The sequence below is a fragment of the Numenius arquata genome, chromosome 5 (assembly GCF_964106895.1).
Source record: "Numenius arquata chromosome 5, bNumArq3.hap1.1, whole genome shotgun sequence".
NCBI classification, from domain to species: domain Eukaryota; kingdom Metazoa; phylum Chordata; class Aves; order Charadriiformes; family Scolopacidae; genus Numenius; species Numenius arquata.
The window spans coordinates 30,347,942-30,368,191 of record NC_133580.1 but is presented as its reverse complement, the minus strand read 5'-3'; the positions used below and the strand labels follow the sequence as shown (position 1 = coordinate 30,368,191).

Here is a 20,250-nt window from a genome sequence, read left to right as displayed (position 1 = left end):
CTGAAACAGAACATAATCTTACAAAGGTTTGGAAAACACTACATAGAATTTCCCTTTTTCCTTACAAACAAAACAGTTATAGTATATTTTTGACCAGCAGCTAACAGAATTGCAAGATAGATCTGTAATCCCAGTATACATGTAGTTAAGATTACTAACCTTTCTCCCACCATTGCTATTCTTCAACCCTCAGTTCTCCAGTCAGCTTTATTTAAGTAGACAACACAAGCTAGAAAATTTTTCCTTCTTTTCTACCCTGCTTCCCTCACGCCTTCTTGATCTTCACCCCAAACTGGAAGTCAAGAGTATCCCAGGCTCATTTTTTTAACTCCTTTCTGCCTCTTGGCTCTCTACTTCCTCTACTCTTGGACTTAAATCTCTTTCTGTTCCTTCCTCTAGACTCCAATACACACATATAAACACAGATCCTTTCCCCAGAAATATGAGCACAACTTTTTTTTGCATTTTATTGGGAACCTTCTCCCAAACAGCCATTATTCCCTTTATAACTTTCTGGATCCCTTGAAATTCAGCTTTAGGTTCCTTACCTCAAATAAAGCCACCTTTGCTGAGGTCACCAATTAAATTTCCCCTTACCCAAAATATCCCAAGAGATCCCTTTTCCAAACTCATCGCTTTCACAACCCCACCTTTGATACCACAGAGCTAAGCCTTTCCCCTATACACTGTTTGCTGCACCTCTTTTTCATACGCTCACTCCGTATCTCCTAGCTCTGCAACAGGCTCCTCTCTTCTCCTGTGGAGAAGAGGGATCTACTTCTGTCTGCACCCATGAGAAAACACAAACCTACCCACCTCCTTTGTGGGTCTGACCTTGTAATTTTATGTGCATGACATCACCACACTTTGTCTTTCAGAATCCTATTCCTAGCTCCAGTACTACTAACGGGGGAAAATGAAAGAAATCTTTCCCTTCTCCCAAAATCTTAACCCCCTTCTTCCTTCACTCAGAAACTCTCTGTCCAGCAACAGAACTTCAGGGTGGTGCTCTCTTATATTCCCTTTTATCCAGTACACAAACTTTACCAAATCCTCCTTTTTTAAAAATCCACCATTTCCGTACCTATTCCCTTCTCAGATCCTCTATTCATACTTTTGTCATCCCTTGAGACTATTACCATCTTTTCTTGTTTTCCATCTGCCCTTCTCTCCCAAAAGTTGTTACTAAATTATTAAATTAAGCTTGATAAATTCAATTAATCCTGATAAAGACAAACCTTTGAACCTATTTCACAAACATCAATAGGATCGTTATCCCCACAACATCCTGTATTGTTGTCTCTATGGTTTGGGTCTTCCCAGGTCTGTCAAAGGAAAGAGAATTATCAGTTACCAGCTGATCTGCAATTACAATTTATCTAACAACTAAATTACTAAGATTGATAAACACACCAATAAAAACATCAGCTTTCTGAGAACAGGCTTGCTCAATGTAAAAAGAAAAAACAAACACATAAACAGCCAGTGGACTGACGTTGAGTAACTCGTCCTCATACTCAGGACAAGTAACATGAGGATTACTGAGGACACAGTAACAAAAATATTAACCGTGAATAAATCCATGACTCAACAGACGCACTTTATCAAACTGCAGTGATTAAGGCATCAAACCTCCACCTCAAATGTGTTCTCGAGAACCTGACCGATACTAAAAGGCAAAACGGTGAAAAGCAAATGCTCAGTTGTTTATGTAGCAGAATCACTACCAAAAAATTGCTGGAGTCAAGAGAGAATTTCAACTTAAAACTTATTTTTCCAATACTCTTTCAAAGTGCTTTTTATTTAAGGCTGCATCATACCAGTACTATTCTCCTGCCCAGCTACACCCCTGCATCTGTAGATTAGAAGCAAAGATTGCTAGGAATGGTATTGTTCTCTGGACAATACAGCAACTCCTGCAATAATGATAGTCCTACCATCATTTTTTTAATTCTCTGTTTCACAACATTAAACAGCAGCCACAAGTACCTATCTTTAAGCCATATACTAGGGTTGAGCTTCTGGCAACTGCTGATCCTGACGAAAAGCTCTCTTGTGATAAGGGAGACACTGAATTGGATTTTGTTTGCTACAGCTGCCTAGTAGGAATTTGGAGTATCATCTAGACTTCCAACAATTGAAGGTGTAATGATCCAACTGGTATTTTAAAGTTATTACAGAAAATAAAAGTGACAATTATCTCCAGCCCTCTCTGACTCACAAGGTAACAAGGGGAGCTGAACATTTCTCCTGGGGAAAGTGTCATCAGTCCAAAATAATGCACTTTGTACAAGAAAATATTCAAATGTTTCATCTTGGCTTCGTACTAAGGCACACGTGAATTCCAAAACATTAAATGGAACAGCTGGTTCCCAACTATATCTACTCGGAAACTTTGTCTACTGAGAATGCTGACTGAATAAGAACCCCATTGCTATACTCCAGCATCTGCCTGGTATCTCCTCTTCAGGAATCAAATACATAAGCAGATTTTCAGAAGTAAACTTTCATTGCTTATGCAGTTTAGTGTAAAGAAAATAAATTCCTCTTCTAGCTCCAGCATGTTCTTCAGTACTAATTTAAGTCCAATGCGTTATTCACAGAAATGAAAAAAGTTGAAACTTTTAATTATGCTCAAAATTTCAACCATGAGTGGGGCTTTTTCAAGGCTCAAAATTTGGAATGTGTCATGATCAGTAAAGTCTCATAGTTCAGAGAAGGGCAGTTGAGGCAGTTGAGGTTTAATCTAAAAAAGAACAGCCCCCGTGTTCCTCTTTGTTAAAGATATTAAGAAATGCCAATTAAAATTTATGCTCCAATAAATGAAAATCCTAAATTAGTTTTTTAAAAAATGCCTTGTTTAAGCAGAAAAGGGCTCCTTGACACAGTATTCTTGAATGGCAGATGATGACAGCTTAATTCTGTCACTACAGTACAGAGAAACAGACTAAAGATTCGAGATTTCTTCATCATTTAACTCCTTCCTGAAACACAGCACATATTTACACCCACACCCAAATTCTGATCAAAATTTATAGACACAATAAAGCTCAACATAAAAAAATCCTAAATTACAAATGTATCAAAGAGAAGCATCCCTCTTGCAACTGATTTGCATTCAGGCAGTACCCAAGATTTACAAGGCAATTTACACAGAAGACAGAAAACTTTCACCATTATAACAAAAACGTTACCTGTGGGAGGGCACCATAATTCCATATATAACCCTTGTGAGGAAAGATATTTGCCACATATCGAAGCTTGCCTTTCTTTATATCTTGTTTAATGGGATTCAATGGCTCCTCAGTGGCAATCTAAGCAGATCATGAAAAAAAGAGAGAGAAAGCAAGAGAAAGAGAGAATGGTAAAATGGAAAGCAATTCATTCTGTATCCAACCAGTTAGAAAGATCCATCTGGGAGCGTGTGCTTGTGGTTTGAGAAGTATTAAAAGTATGATGGCCTCACTCTAAATCTCAAGGGTCATGTTCGAAAAGCAGCTTATTAAGGTTTTAAATAACGTTGTGAAGTATGCAAGGAAAAAAATTAATCTAGAAGAGAAAGCCATAAATTTATAGGGAGACTATCATGGTCAAACATAAATACTGAAAGGAACGTAAGTTAGAAGCTCTTGCACTTTATAGTACAGGTTCAACAGACACACAAATGGTGGCACAAGTTCTTCTGACAACAGGGGCTTTGACAGCAACAAGGGAAATGTTCCATCTTCTTCTCACCCTCTGTTCTCTGCTTTCCTATTGCATACACCCCATCTCTTCATCGCCTCTCAGCATACAAATGCACCAGTTCTGCATAGTCACCAAACGCCAACTTAATGCAGATTTGGAACAAGTTAAGCTAGCATTAGAAGGTGGCATTCTTGTTCCCAAAGAAACACTCACAAAAGGACTGAACTCATTAAAGCATCATCGTCCTCCTCAAAACCTCAAACTCTGTGCCACGAGTTACCTGCCATACATCAGCTAATTCACTGTAAAACCATCCTTTTGACACTCCACACCACAATCCAATCCATGTTAGCTTGGCTCTTGCTTACGAACACTCACCTGAATGGCATCACATTTGTTACAGACTCAGATGGTTACACTGGCTCAGGTGGCACCTAGCTTGCACGCAGAAGCACACAGCCCTTAGTCCGTATTCATTTCACAATATCACTGTAATTTACCTAAAGCATGACCACCAAACCCATCCCAAATGAATTCCACCTTTTTAAACCACACCAAACTGTCAATAGTACGCACTTATTCCACAAGCAAACCCTCCCAAAGAGCTGAGATCAAGGTTCACAGATTTCTGGTTTCACATTGATTCTACCTGCTTATGGTCATAACTTAACTTCATTTGGAGTGAAGACCTCAAATATGCCACCTGGGACTTTGACAGAAGCAGAGCTCAGCAATGCTTTCTCTTGATGTAAACTGAGGCAAAGAGGAGTAACTGACAACAGCAGACAAAAATCTCATGAAAACCACCTTCAGTGAAATGAAGAACAACAGAAATGCAACAAACTGACAAGCAGGATATCTGGGGACGTAACAGTGGGAAACATTCATCCCAAGGCAAGGTTTAATTTCCTACAGTCTCCATTTCAGCTGGGGGAATCTCAGCACAAAGATGCAGACAAGACCTGGTTTTAGCACCTTAACACAATCTGAAGGACTGCCTTAACGATTAATGCAGTATATTTCAAGTATATTGAAAGTTATAGATTAGAGAACTACACCTGGCCTCCTCTATCAAGCCAGAGAAATCTAAACCCACTGATTTCTGAGCCTAACAGGACAGCAAACTTTCTACCCTTGACATAACGTGCCGAGAGAAGGGGAGGGACCTTTATGCAAACAGTTCAAATAGTATTGTCAAAGGGAAACTCTGCAAAAGAGAACTCAGCTTCCACAATAAATCATCATCTTAAAATACAAGGTAAATATCCAAGGTAAATAACCCTGCTTACAGAGTAACAAAAGCAGTGGTAAATACAGCTCAAATGATCTTCCAGCATCAGGGAGAAAACAGAATTCTGAAATAACACGCTGGTGAGGTTCTTTGGTGTTATTTTTATTAATAAAAATAGTCAACAGCTCAAGCACAAACTTCCACAAAAACAGCCAAGAAGCATCCCTAAAATTAATAGAAATGTTCAGGAAGATAGAATATATCTGTTGTTTCACAAACACTGCAGAAGAAGCATTACTCAGCTTCTATATTGTAACTGCAGGGGAATAACCTACTAGGCTCTACTTTTCAAATACCATCCTGTGGGGCTGGCTACTTTCAGTCAGTGAGGTCTGCGAGTATTTTTTTGTCACAAGGAAATGCTTTTTGATTTGCAACTCCATTTGTCAGCATTTGGCCTAGGACACCATGCAGTGGAAATGAAAGGAATTAAATTCTCTGAGTGGAATGCTGTATGAGCAAGAGTAAAACTAAATGTTGGACAACGCCCTGCAAGCCAGACTCTGTTGCAGGTATGCTGCACTCTGCAGTCAGAGGGCTGTCAAGAAGCCGTATTCCTCTGTGGAAGGGAAAAAAAAACTAGATCCTCATCACTTTATAATCACAACGGAAGTGTCTGTATGCACAACTTGAAATTCATTTTTTAACAGAACATTTTATGTGTAAAGAGTAATCCACACTCTGATTAAACTCTGACTATTGGAAGCCACTGCACTGTCATAACTATCATAGATACCTATATAATCCAAGTATTTTTCTTAATTACCTCCATTTTTGCATTTGTCCAACGAGGCACTTCTACAATCATATTAAACAGGACCTAGAACAAAAAACAATGACAGAACTAAAAATAAAATCCACTTGGCAATTAGTATTTTATGATAAGACAAATTCTCTCCTCTGTATTCAGCAACAACATACATCACATCTCTCTGTTCCACCTGCTTTTACACTGAGTACAATTTGTTTGGTTACACACAATGATATTCAACCTCCTTGGTTCATCCTTTCCCCACCCCTTTGAGAATATGAACTACTATTAACTTGTGGAAATTCACATAGTGTTTCTTATTCCTGTATCAATATTACTCTTCACAAAACGTTCAGAAAGTCCATGGAATGGTTTGCCATAAGGCAGTGGTTCAGTCTACTAGTCAAAGAGGATTGGATGTTTCTATAGGATAGAGTTAGATCCCCCGAAGCACCAGAAAGGACAATATTTTGGTATTTTCCCCTGATGATTTATTTCTTCAGGCTCTCCTCTTTTGCCTTATTCATTTTTATAAAAAAAAAAATGCAAATGCAACAACTACAGGCATTTCTGATTCTCAGTCAAATCTGGCTGAAGGGAGGCAAAAAGAATCCAAAAGTGATCGCCGAGCGAGGACATGGACACAGACACCTCATGTTTGTGCTAGCCTTCTTAGTAATGGAAACAGTAAAAGTTGTTTTGAGGGGGAATAAACCTAAAACATGTAAACTTCCATGCTTTTAGAAGAAAAATAAGTTATCTACGCCGTTCTTACTGAGGAGGTTAAAGTGACATTTTCCTAAAAGAAAAACTCTGTGTAACTGCTGTCAGGTTTCTTCTACACTACCAAGGAGTAGAGTATTAATCAAAATGGGTAACTAGACTAAACCACCTATCATTGTCTATTACCTATTTTCTCCCAGTTACTAAAATAATCCCAAAATTTCACATTGCCTGGGACATCTCTTCATAGCCAAAGAAAACTTGCATTGGTATTAAAAATCGCAACAGTTCAGGAAGGACAAAAAAATGTTTTTGCAGAAACACATAGAAAAAAAAAAGCTAAACCAACTGATGACTTCATAGAATCACAGAATGGTTAGAACTGGAAGGGACCTTGAAGATCACCGAGTTCCAACCCCCCTGCCACGGGCAGGGACACCTCCCACTAGAGCAGGTTTCTCAAAGCCCCATCCAGACTGGCCTTAAACACTTCCAGGGATGGGGTATCCACAACTTCTCTGGGCAACCTGACTCTTTAACTACACTGCAATTAAGGCTCTGGCAGACTCTTAAATATTTGTATTTTTGCTCCTTGTATCCTGCAGCTGCAACAAATAAATACCATTACCAGGGTCAATGCCACAGTCTGATTAAAGTAATTCCAATGGCTCTGTGATCTTCTCCTCCCAAACAAACTTGGAATGCAGAAAGCAAGAAAGCAAAGGAAAATCCCAACTGTCACTCAACATTTCTCCCATGAGACCACAAGCTATGCACAATCCTGACAGCAAATTCCCAGTAAATTTAAATTACATTCCCCATCCATAAGTACTGGGCCCACACTGCAGTCAGTGGCATGTCAGCTGGAATCACTTGTCCCGATCAGGTCATAACCAAATAAAACAAGAAAAAAAAAAATTTAAAAAAAGGTGCTTCAGATCAGTTTCATAAAGTACACATTACGTATATAAGAATGGTTGAAATAGAGAAGTAATCTGAAAGAGTTCAAAGATGTCAACACTTAAGGAAGCAGACAGAACAAAGCAAGGTACGTGCAGCAGCAGGTAAGGGAAGGGTTGGAAGAGAGCCAAACAAAGTCTGCACATCCATCTGGGAAACACTTGGAAAAAAAAAGAAATGTACAGCATGAAAGCCAGTGCTGACAAGAAACTCTTAGGGAACTGCCAAGCAGGTCAAAGAATTGTTCTGACTGGTAGCTACAGGCAGAAAACTTACAAACTCCTCCTGGAATTATACACAATGTCTTCCCCTCCACCACAATCCTATACTTTTGTTGTTTAGGTGCCACTGTACATTTTCCTGACCATGTCTAATACAATGGCTTCAGCAGCCTGTAAATCTTGGCTTGGATATTTAATTGATCAAGAGTTATTCCAGGTCTTCACCAAAACAACTGTCATGGCTGGACAAAACTGGACTGAAATGCATACAATGCTGCTCTCAAGAAAAACAAAATAAAAAAACAACAAACAAAAAAATCACTTGGATTCAACTCAAAGACCAGGCCTTCAGAATTTGTGGTATCAGTCAAATGTGAATTGTCAAGAGTCTTAAATGTGACAGCCTGACAGATTAATTTGTATGCAAAAAAATCCCCGAAAGTACACTCTCTAATGTTAAGCTGCCACAAGCATTTACAAGAGATTAATAACTTCATGCAGTGCTTACATTTAAAAATAAAAAGTTTTATTTATAGGGCAATCACATTTCACAGTGATGAGACAGGATTCACTGGTGTGGAAAGGAGAGCACATACTAGATAGTTTGACAGATAAAAAGAGAGAAGTATACTCCTCTGTTTTTTAGGGTTTTTTTTCCCCTCTTTCCTGTCATTTCTCCCCTTGCCTAAATCTCACCCAGGAATTTTTCCATCACTCTTATTTTCCCAGATCAAGCACCTACTCCTTCTGACCACTTAAAAGTTCTCTCCCATCCCCTGCTGCAAAACCGTCCCTGCCTCAGCTGCAAACAGAAATGCAAGTGTCAGACACCACCTGTCTTCACAGATTACCACCTGCATATGCCATTCAGTGGTTAGTTTTGGACGGTGAATGCATCATGGTAATTGATATTTTTATCTTTATTTTAGATCAGTAAAACAAAAAATTTCACCTCACCAAACCCCCAAGTGAGCACTTCTACCCCCTCAAGCAATGATGAGACTGTTTCAACAGCTCATTTGACACACCTTCCAGTGACAGAAAAAAAGATCTCTCATGAAACGAAAACTATTGCTGTGGAAAGTTTACCATTTAGCTGCCTTAGTCTGACAGCAGCCAACTGCTCTGCCTATGAGATCGCCGCTTGCTGCAGTCCAGATTTAATCCAAGCTTGCAAGTGCCTAATGTAGAAGGGACTCCACTTCATGACAGCAGACCAGATGGAGTAGTTCCTACAGGCTAGCCTCATGCCAACTCTGCTGGCTGATGGTTTCTTCAAAAGGACAGTCTCCTGGAGCATGCAAGAAAAGAGGAGGAAATAGCTTTCTAGATTCCAAAAAAGGGACAAAACCCATCTGCTAAGGGAAATGACTTGACAGAGCCCAAAGGGGCTTTCAACCCAGAGTATTACGTAGCTTGTTTGACTTTGGGTTAATGTGAACACAAGACAGACGTGTACTTATGCTCTATTATACCTTGAAGAGGTGATGAGGAGAAAAAAAAAAATCCATTTGCTCAACATAGGGAAGTCAAAAGTGCATTTTCTAATTCCTAAAACTGAATATGAAAATCAGCAGAAAATGACATCAGAAGGAACAAACAGTATGTCTAAATGATATCCTTTATTTCCTAAGAACTACACACTAAGTACATTACATGGGAACTCACGTAGGACATAAATAAGTGTTTACTTTATTGGGGTGTTTTCTTTAATGCTGCCTGGCAACATACTGCATTCCATTTCAGTTGAACATCATTTTTAATGTATCATGATATCATTTTTGCCGAGACAAGCAAAAACATCTCTTTCACACAGAGAACAGGAACAGGTTTGGGGCTTTTTGGAATAAGAAAACCACAGGAAGATAAAAAGATATACAAATACACTTCAACATATTCATACAGCAAGTGTTGAGAAAAGCAAGGAAAATACAGACTCTTTTACCCAGGTAAACTGTGAGTCAGCATTCTCTCCACTAAGACTGACGGCCAAAAATAACTGCTAGCTCTGGCTGTACAGATTCTTATAGCAGATAATAAACCCTGATGAAAATGAGTTATTACAAACCTGAATATCACAGGAAAAAAAAAAAGAAGTGCATTTCTGACACTATTTTTACAACCTGCCCTTCTGGACTCCCAAACACCCTTCTCAGAAACAATTCTTCCTTACCTAACTTTCCCTTTGTATTTCCTTTCCCAAGTTCCTTAGCTCGTGCATTTGAGGGGAGGGTTTTGAACAGGTATGATTTTGCCCAAGGTTTGCAACATCTAATGTTCAACTCTGAAGGTTCAGCTAATTTGAAGCAGAAGTGGAGCAACCTATGCATAGTGAGGAAAGTGACAAAAGAGGTAAGAGAGGAACAGAAACTCAGCATAATTTCATTAAATGACAAACATCACTACTTTTTGAGGCCCGATTGCCATTCACCATCACCCTTGCATGACAGGGAGAAGAGATATGCTAAAGCTCGCAATTACGTTAGTCATTTTTATAGTAGAGTGCTTAAAAAAAAAAATCTGAAAGCATTAGAGGCGGCATTTGGGGGCTGCTGACCCTTCCTCGCTGAGAAGCTCTGAGCTCACAAGACAGCAAGAAGAAAAAGCAGCTATCATTTCCATTTCTTTTCTGTCTGCTCATTTGCAATCTTGCAGGGATTTTCATCAACCATCAACATGGCAGCATGCACCTGAGGACTAATGAGAATGAAAAAGATGAACTGCAGTCCAGCAGCAGTGTGAACAAAGGATGATGTTTGAAAGAAAAAAAAAAAGAAAAAAAAAGGAAAAGAGGAGAAAAAAGAATAAGGATTGTCATTAAACACACCCAGAGAAAAAATGGAGAGGGGCTTGCACATCCATGTTAGAAGCATTCCCAATGTAACACTTGCTACAAGGTATTTGCCAATGAAAACAACAAACCAGATGCCAGCAACATCTGGAGACCAAATATACTGTATCCAAATGAGAAGTCAATGGAACTTTTCCAATATAAATTAACATGCCACATAACAAAAAAGGAATGCAGTGCCCAGCAAAAGCACAAAGTGCATACAGCCTCTTCAGTGTAATTCCCTCATGTTATAGTAAACAGGGAATCATGAAATATTCAAGTTTTTATCCACAGGTATCCCAAAAGTGGCATCAGGCACATTTTCTGATAAACTAGTTACTGGACACATTCACCTGCAAAACTACTCGGTGTATAACCATGACATGAATGAAAATGAAACACTAACTTTCTCAAGTTTAAGGAACCATTTATTTGAAGTTAAGCTTGATCAAATCACTGATGCAACTTTCTCAGTAAACCAACTCTACTCCCATAGATTTTAACCGGACTGCTGATTGAAATTCACTTCTAGTCTCAGTATTTGTTAATCTACAAGAACACAAAACAAGGCTTGCAGCTATTGGACACATGCATAGAAAAAGGCATGAGGCCCTATATCAGATCACCTATTCAAACTGCACGACCATTCTGATGACCCCTTATCTCACCTGACTAGTTAATTTATCGGAAGTTTTGGCCTGACAGAAGCAATTGAACTGAAGCCCACAAGGGCATTCCAGCACTATGCAACCCGCAGGATGCAACAAAACAAGAGCTGTCTTGTTTCTTTGTAGTTTTTTTTTTTTTTCAAATGCTCTTGTGGGTGTCTGCAAGTCAGACGACTATAATCTCCAAATGTTTGAACAGGTTCCTTACCAAGGCAAACATTTTAAATAAAACTGTATTCCAGAACCCCTGGGTCCTCTGAATGAGACATGTGAATACTTTACCAAAGACATACAATGACAAGTAGATTAGAAACCCTTCCACTATAGCAGGGAAGCAACATGTCACGTTTGTCTTGAAAAGAAAGCGATGACCTCCTCAAACCTTCTTCCCGCTAGACATGGTAGACAATGGTAGACAATTCAACAATCAGCCTCTGACAGTTCTGACTGTAACCACAGTGGGAAAATCCACTCTACCAGACAGAGCTGTGAAACTTTTGATACCTTTCGTAGGGATTTACTTGGGCAGGAGTGAATTTCGAGTGCTTGCAATGCTTAAGACAAAGCAGAGGTTCAGATTGCAAGCTGGTAATAATTTTGAGACTGGAGTTGAATATTATTTCTTTCAGCATAGTTTCTCCCTCAAAATAACTTCTCTCTAGACTTCAAACAGGCAAAAAACATCTGTGAAAGCAAAAAGATCAGTTGTCAACAGTGGCTGCAAAGCTAAAGTTAATTGAGATTTGTGAAGGTCTAAAATGTTGCAAGAAACGGCTGCACTAGTGAGAATAGTTCATACGGAAACGCCACAGCATTTCCCTTAGAACTACAAGCTGAGACTGCAAAACAGCTAACAGAGACTTGTACGATGTGCATTCCCCTATCTCATGAATGTTGAAAGGTGAAACTCCTCTATTTTGAGACCCTCTTTTCTGGTACCAGGAATGCCAAGAACAATTTAAAGTAGATTAGACAGACTGAAGAGACTCATGCAGAATCATCTTCATTTTCCATAGCCAAACTGCCATCTGATGAACACCAGTTCAGCATAATTTAACACACACTCATAAGAGGACGTGCCCTTGTCGAGAATAATAAATAACTGCCACCCTAAAATCAAAAGTTTTAAAAGATGCCACTGTGTTTCCAGGGCAAAAGGAACTATCAGCTTTGAATTCTGGCCAAATTCAGCGCAAGGACCTACTGACCACCAAGTATCAATAGCAGCTTTTGCATCCCTAGACAAGAGTAAGGAGTACACTGCTTCAAAGGTCTTCAGAAATCAGTACTTTGCATTGAAATCCTCATTTTCCCTTTATCCTCTGATTAAGCTATGATCTCCTTGCATACATGCACACAGGGATTCATTTCTCATCAGGCCAAAGTAAGGAGAGCTGCTGAAGAGTCCAGTATAAGAAGAAACTGCTTTCCCGAACACAAAGATCCCTGTATTTTCTCTCTTCTCCCCAACTCCCAAAGATAGTGATGAAAAATGGTTTTCTAAATGATTTGCATTCTCACATTTCACCATCTAAATAAAGACCAAGCATGTCTGGAAAGCCTACAGCCTGCACATTTGTTTGCTAACTTGCACCACAAGCCCAAAACAGCTAGAATGTGCATTTGCATTTGCTCATTTTCTGTAGTTCTATTAAACCGCAGCCCAGAGCTCTCTCGTAGCAGGAGTTAACGTGAAGCAGCTCTGGAGTCTACGCTGGTGCAGGATGCGAGAGCTGCTCAGCCTCAATGGCATTGTTTTCCCCTGCTCCATAGGCTGATCCAGACATCAGAAAAAGGGTACTAGAAACGTGGGTTTCAACAAACTATCATGCTTCCCACTACACAGACAAATGCAGTTTTGAACAGTTTTAGACACTGCATGAAAGAGGCTTTGCATCTTTGCAACCGGCAGGTATTGTCACAATATTCATAAGCGGGTAAGAAACAGAACACCTTACTTCCAGCCAGAACAGTAATTAAGAATCCATGTTGCAAGACAACGATTCTTGAGAAAGAGTATGTGCCAGTAGCCTTTCTCTTCAACAATTCGTCTCTCAGGCGCGATTCTACATCTACTAAATAGTAGTTAAATGGGCACCAAGCAACAGGAGATCTAAAAGGCGTTACCTAGGCATTGTAGCTTGAATGAATCAAAGGACAAAAGGAGAAGAAATATATAGTGCAGGATTGTGCGGGGACTGTTACACAGCAGAAGAACCAGTGCACCACCCACCAGTTGCAAAACTATGAGAACCCAGACAGTTAGGATGGTTCTTTCACATGGGATGGGTAGTTACACTTTTGCAATATGACTGGCCAAACAGATACAATAAGATTGGGGGGACACATGGGGGGGACACACACACCTCCCACAACAACACATCATGGCCTTAAAGCATAGTTTATTTCATTTTTTTCTTTCACTTTCTTCTACTAAGTTTTAGTTACTTCTATGCCAGAGAAAGTACTGCAAAAAATGCTACATTTTGGAAAAGGCACCTGCATAAACAAATCTTATTTCACAGAAAAAAGCCTGAGCAGACCTTCCATGTTTTTTTGGGCTTCTGTTAGGCTTAACTTCAGTGCTGGTTAATGCGAACCAGGAGCAGATGTGATTTTTCTCTCTTCGGACTTCCCAGATGAGTATAGAAAACAACAGATCCTCAGTTCTAAAAAGCAGATGCTAAGTCTAATTTCTGTCCTAACGCACTTAGGATTTCTGAAGTTTTGTATATACACCAAAGATTACCCACAGTCAGAGCATAATGAATATTTCATTAATGGAGGTTTTATTGCAAATGTTTCTGAATGCAATAGCAAGAAAGGTAACATATCTATGCTGCAACAGTCATAACGAACCTTTCAGAGGGGTATAGAAATGTTTGCCTTTGAGAACATCTTGATGAATAAAAGAATGCTGACATTTCTGGCCCATTCAAAGAAGAGAATATTAAATCCCTTTAAGCCTTCTCCTCCTAAAAGACTTGCATTTAAAGATATGTCAACTATATGCAGTAAGAGCAAGTTCACTGCAGAATACTGAAGTGATGTTGGAAAGGAAATAGGAGGAATAGTTAAAAAAAAAAAAACAAAACACAAAAGCAGCTTAGCAGTACCTCAGTTCCAGTAGTCTTTGACCTCTTTGCAGGAATCTCTTTGTCCTATAGGGAAAGAGTGAAGTAAAAAAGTCTATAAAGAACATTAAAGCACAATACTGTATTCACATAAATACAGACTACAGTAGTTTTCAATGCAATTGAAACATACCTTTGTGAACATAAAGACCTAAACTTAACTTTTAAACGTAACAACTCAGTTCTGTTTCATTCTGAAATTATAACCTTCCAGATGTTAACAGAGGAAGATAAAAACGTACAAGGACACTTCCACTTTCTCTCAGCTACTAAAAGATTTAAGCAGCAATTTTAGGCCTGTCCTCAACTGATTAAAAACACAGCCATCCTTCTGTTTAGTTTAAAAAGATTAAAAACAAAATACATAAACAAAACCAGAATGGAAAATAAGGCTGGAGTTATCCATCATATAACAAAGTCCACAAATCTTAGACCAGGATATGGAAAAAACATAACATACAACTCCTTACATCCTCCTCTTGCAAAGAAGGCAAAATTAACAGAGACCTTCACGGTGACAACCTTTCTTGCTCCCTCCTCAGGTCCCTATATCCTACGGAAGACTCTTTCCTTGCTCACCCACCAAAATGAAAGCCTCTCCAAATTGATCAGACATCGCTGTACTATAACTTAACCTACAGAAAAATCACAGACTATAATCCACCCCTCCAAAACCTAAACTGTAGATGCAGGGACCGCAAGGGCCCCCGGGAACATGTGATGAAAATGCCCACTGCTTTTCCAGCAATAGCACCCACCAAACAGAGCATCTTAGCAATGACTCTCTAAAGGAGACTTACCTCTTCCATTGACTAGCACGCCTAGGGTCTGCTGATCAAAAAGCTTCATGCATATTTTTAATCTCCCAATTTAAATAATTAAAGAGATTGGCTCATTAGTTCAGAAGTCTCAATCTGAACACGTTACAACTGCTGACCTTTCTCACCATTTGTATAATCCATAGAGACCCAGCAACAAATCAAGAAAACGGCCAAAACCCTCCCAACCTGTTTGTGTAACAAGCATACCATAACAAGCAAACGTAAGTCTAAACCAAAGACTGGCAGTTCCCACCAGTGACACATAAAAGAGGCGTTTCATTATTGCTATAATGAAACTCCAGGGAGTGTGGCTAACAAGACGTGAAAGTGCTCAGCTGCACCTCACGCCTTGTAATTCTCCAAAGGTGCGATTACTACTTTTCTCTTGGGCATTATTGTTTGCTTCCAATTATAATACTCCCTTTGGGAATTAAAGAAATACACCGTAAGTTATGTAAGCGCGTGCTTTACATCTCCTACTGCAAGGAAACGTACGCTTTTAATTGCGGATGTAGAAAAATACCAATTTAAAAAGAGCAATTAATTCAAGCACATAAACACAAATGCTAAACACAGAAGTGAATTAACACAAGATAGAGAGGGTTCCCCCCACCCTCAGTCACCTGGAGACTTAAAGACACACCTAGGCTCGTCTACACAGTAGTCATTATGTTTCACTGAAAGCTACTGACCTCTAGCAGAGAAAATTTGGTGGAGTTATTGCACCTGTATTACATAAGGAATGAGCCTGGGTTAAAGCGGTCCTTTCTGGTGCTATACATGTCTGTTAATTGCTAAAAACCAAACAAACAAACCACCCTATTTTAAAAGCTGCACTTTCACCTAAAGAGTACCAACAAAACTCTTAGCATTTTGATATTAATTGTGTTTCAAGGCATAAAGACATACCTCTTTAGATCCAGCAAACAGTGGAATGTCATGAAATGGGGAAATATATTTACCATCTGCATTCTCTGCAAATCAAAACAAAATGCAGCATTAAAAATCTAAAGATATACCATAAGATGTTGGTATTGATAATTAATATGCATTACAGAAACGTATGATATGCTACAACTACGGATCAGCTAAACTTTTCCTGAAGTTTAATTCCAAGGACTAAAAAATAACCTCCACACAGGACAAGGAATTTGATTGTTTGACAAGGATTCATTAGGATCAAAATTATTGCTTTAGTATTCACCACTTCTTCTACATCTTCTGTCTACCTGGGAATACAAGCCATTTAAAGATGAGAAGATCCTTCCATTCTATTTTCTTCTCCTCCTCCCCAGAAATACACAACCATTAACGGAGAAAAAAATACCATGGGAACCTCACTTCCATGAGTGAGCAGTGAATTCATCTGTGTTTCTAGCAATGCTGCCCTTGTGATTTCACTGTATTTCTAATAAACTGAGTTTCATGACCACGAACAGAAAATCTCCCAATATAGCAGGCTAAAGTCTGACCAAAAGAATAAGTGAGGGATGGGATAATTGCTCTGGCCCTAGACACAAAACACCATGCCTTGAAACCAGCAGAAATTGACATTAAATTAATGGGTGCCCAATCTGCACCTCACCATTGCTCCCACTGTAGAAAGGGACAAAATTCACTGGAGCAGATGCTTAAGCTTTTCAAACTACTCAGAAATTTTTCAACATACCAAAAGCCCAAGTATTGCATTAAAACAGAAACATCAACAACAGTATAAGGTGCCAACACAAACCCCAAAGAATTTCTCCTCTGCTAACACCCCTATTCACGGTAAAGGGAAAAAAGCAGACCAGGGACTTCATTTAGCTTTGGTCTGTACTTTGACCACTTCAGCAAAGAGTAGTAAACGGTAGTTCTTTTTGCAACTCCTGGAAGCCTCCCAGATGCTCCTCACAAATAAAACAAAGGTTAGTGGTAGGCTGCTCATTCCCACTGACTGAAGCGACTTTCTCTAGATGAGCTCTTTGCGCTGGCAGCCCCCTGGGGACGGAGCACAAGGGAGCCTTGGCAGGGTACTGCCGACGGGGTATACGCCGCCTCCGCTTCTCTCACACCAGCGGACGTCAGAATTAACTGCTTGTAAGTCAATGAACCAAAACCGTACAAAACCACTGCTGGAGAAGTGGCATACGAATAGACAACATTGTTACTAAAATGCGTAATACTCAAGACTGCACAACCCCAGCTCTCACTGGGTTTTGGGAAGCCTCCTGGAGCACTGCCCATGCCCTCCTAGTGCCACTTGCTGCTGCTGGCCCCACAGGCCCGTCGGGGCTGGAGCCCCATGTTTCGGGTGCCAGCTTCCCCTCACCGTGACGTTTCTGAAGGGAGGGCTGGCCTGGCCACAGGGGACAGGCCATGCTCCCACTGGGCTGTCATGCTGCAGAGGCGAGGCCAGGCTCCCATGGTCAAGGCTTTCTTCAGGGTCCCAGACCAGCCAGGCTGCCACAACACTGCACCCACGGCACTACTGCACTCCCCCCCACCCACCCCCCCAACAACCTCTTCACCCTCCAAGGCTCTTGGCGGGGCTGGGGACACCAGCCCCCAGAAATCAGCAGGCCCAGCATCCCCTCCACAACCTTATCTGCCAAAAAATCCCCTCATTCTCCACAAAAAATTGCCCCGTTGGAGTCGGGGGGAAAGACTGAGAGACGACACATCAGCCAGCCCGAGGGGCCTCGGCGGGAGCGGGGAGTCGCCGCCGCCTCTGCCCAGCGTGCACCCCGCCAGGCGGGGGGAGGAAAGGTTTTTATGGAGTCCGGGAGCTGCTACTTACTAAAGTAGAGGCGGTAATCGGGAGAGTTGGGCCGCCCCCGCTGCTCCGTGCCGTAGCGGGCCATTGCGCCGAGGCAGCGGCGCGGCGGCCGCCCCCCTCCCCGCGCCGCCAGCAGCCGCACCAGCGCCGCTGGCGCACGCATGATGGCGGCGGCCGCCGCCGCCTTCCCTCCCCCTTCCTGCGGCCGCCGGGCCTGCGCCGCGCCGCGCCAGCCCCCTGCCGCGCCTAGCAAACCTCTCGCACGGCGGCGAAAGGTGCTGCCGGCCGCCGGGGACTGCTCCCTTGTCCCCCTCTTCGCCGGTGAGGCAGGAGGGGGAGCAGCGGCCTCGCTCCCGGCCGCGGCTACTACCTGAGGGAGGACGCGACCGTTAGCCCCTGAAGGCCCAAAATGGCGGTGTCGGCCCGCGGGTGCGTGGAGGTGGTTTTTCCTGAGGGGGTGGCTGCTGCTGGGCCTGGGTGCTGCCCCCTTTTCCCTGCGGGCCCCGGGAGGTGGCTACATGCCACTGCTGAAGCCAGGGTCAGCACCTTAGAGGAATATGGAGGCTGTAGGGTTCCTGTACAAGACCAGCTTCAAGGGAGGGCTCCACGGAGTTCAAAATAATCGAAATAAACCCTACTTGAGGTGGCAGGTGTCCCACAGCAGGAACCGGGCGAGGCTGGGCAGGTGGTACCCCAGCGATACCCACACTGAGGTGCATTCAGGCCGTCAGCGCTGCCAAAAGCGTGGAGGCAAAATTCGGGGCGATGGCGGCAGGGTTGTTTTCTTACCTGAGGCCGACATGGGTGTGAAGACCCTACCCTGCTGCTCCCTACGGAGAGAAGCGTTCATTTCTTCTTGGCACGCACAGTTTTATGTCACCCAAGCCAGTCTGTGTCTGCACTGCTTACAGGTGGGCTATTTGCACGGATTCCCAATGGTAGGTGCGTTTTTATGTTGAACCCTACTGATACTTAAATTGGATTCTCATCTGTATTCTCATTGTGCTGGTTTTAAAGTTTATTACCCCTACATATGATCCGATTCCCTTGAATTCTCTTTTTATTGATCCTTGAAGAGGATTTCAAATGAATTTCATCTGTCGATACAGGTGGTAGTTCTTGGAGTAGTGTTTCTTATTCGTGGATCTTTCAAAAATTCCCGAAAAGGGGCAGATACCACTATTTGCATTTCATTGATGGAGAAACTGAGGCAGAACAACTTTTGTTGCTGTCGTCACTCTTAAATCCCAAGCCAATTGTCTTGTGTATTCACCTCTAAAGGTGGTCAATATTAGCTTTGAATTTTAACTCTGACCTGAATTACCCTGAAAGATTTCTGCCGGGTAACTCCATATTACCCTGATTATTTTATACAGTATTTTAAATGTTACTGGGAATGATTTATTTGCAGCAGAAAGGCTAAGTCAATCTCTTCCATCAGGTTTAAACAGCATATGACTTCTTCTTCCTTTTATTTTTCCCCTCTACTCTTTGGTAGATCAGGCTTCAAAAGCGTCAGGGTTGTCTGTTTGCTGTGTGCAGTAAGGATCCAGCATTATTTTACACCAGTGGGAGATGGTGTGATGGTCTTTGTGATGGCCTCAGTCACTGTTCCTCCAGGTGGTCTTCTGAAATGTTGTTAGTTGCTGCTCTGGATCTTGGAGGGAGCTGGATTCTAGTGTGTGGATTCTCCATGACGATGAAGGCTCTGGGGAAAAAAAAAAAAAAGCCATGACTCCTCTGATTTGTGCCATTGCTTGCTATATTTATTACAACAGACTTAACTCCAGGAGAACAGAGAGAGAGGCCATTTTTGCAGACCCGTTGTCCACCTCCACAGAAGCTGCAGAATAGTAGTTGGCATTTCACCAGAGTTGTTGATGTCTTACTTCACCACGTTCACCAAACGCAAGGTTTTCAGGGGTAACCTCCTCAACTGGACATGTGGAAGTGAAATTCTTCATGTATATGGTCTCTGTTTGAAGTTCTTCATTTTAAGTTTGTCAAGGGGGCAAACCATCTGTTTTTCATGTGGAATAATAATAATAATAAAAAAGTAGATAATTGGTTTCTTTTATAAAAAAAAAAAGCTATTCTGTGCTTTCTTTGAGTTGGCCTGCTGCTGAAACAGGCAAGGTTAAAAACAAACATGTGCCATAGGCCTAGCCTTCCACCTGTGCTTCGTTCTGAGGAATCTGGATTTCATTTATGGAAGATCAGAGCCTTTGAAAATCACTGATCACACACACAGTATTTTTACACTTGCAAAGTTGGCAGTTGGGTGTAAGATTATTCTAGAAGGAGTCCAATATATATTTATTTCCCTATACAAGCTGGTAAGTGAAATAACACTGCTGTGGCCAGGAGTCCCTGTAAGATGCACAGTCTGGGCGTAGGGTTCTC

At 41.4% G+C, this 20,250-nt stretch overlaps 1 protein-coding gene across 1 annotated transcript in view; it reads right to left on the bottom strand.

Annotated features, from left to right (window-relative positions):
• Positions 1-18,066, bottom strand: part of PPA2 (inorganic pyrophosphatase 2) — a 37,305-nt gene extending 19,239 nt beyond the window's left edge. Inside the window, exons 1-6 of the mRNA XM_074147339.1 lie at positions 17,869-18,066; positions 15,999-16,063; positions 14,251-14,295; positions 5,745-5,798; positions 3,195-3,314; positions 1,239-1,325 (exon numbers count right to left, since the gene is read on the bottom strand). Of these exons, the coding sequence (XP_074003440.1) occupies positions 1,239-1,325; positions 3,195-3,314; positions 5,745-5,798; positions 14,251-14,295; positions 15,999-16,063; positions 17,869-18,010 (513 nt within the window). The 5' untranslated portion in view covers positions 18,011-18,066. The remainder of the gene's footprint in view (positions 1-1,238; positions 1,326-3,194; positions 3,315-5,744; positions 5,799-14,250; positions 14,296-15,998; positions 16,064-17,868) is intronic.
• Between the last annotated feature and the right edge of the window lie 2,184 nt (positions 18,067-20,250).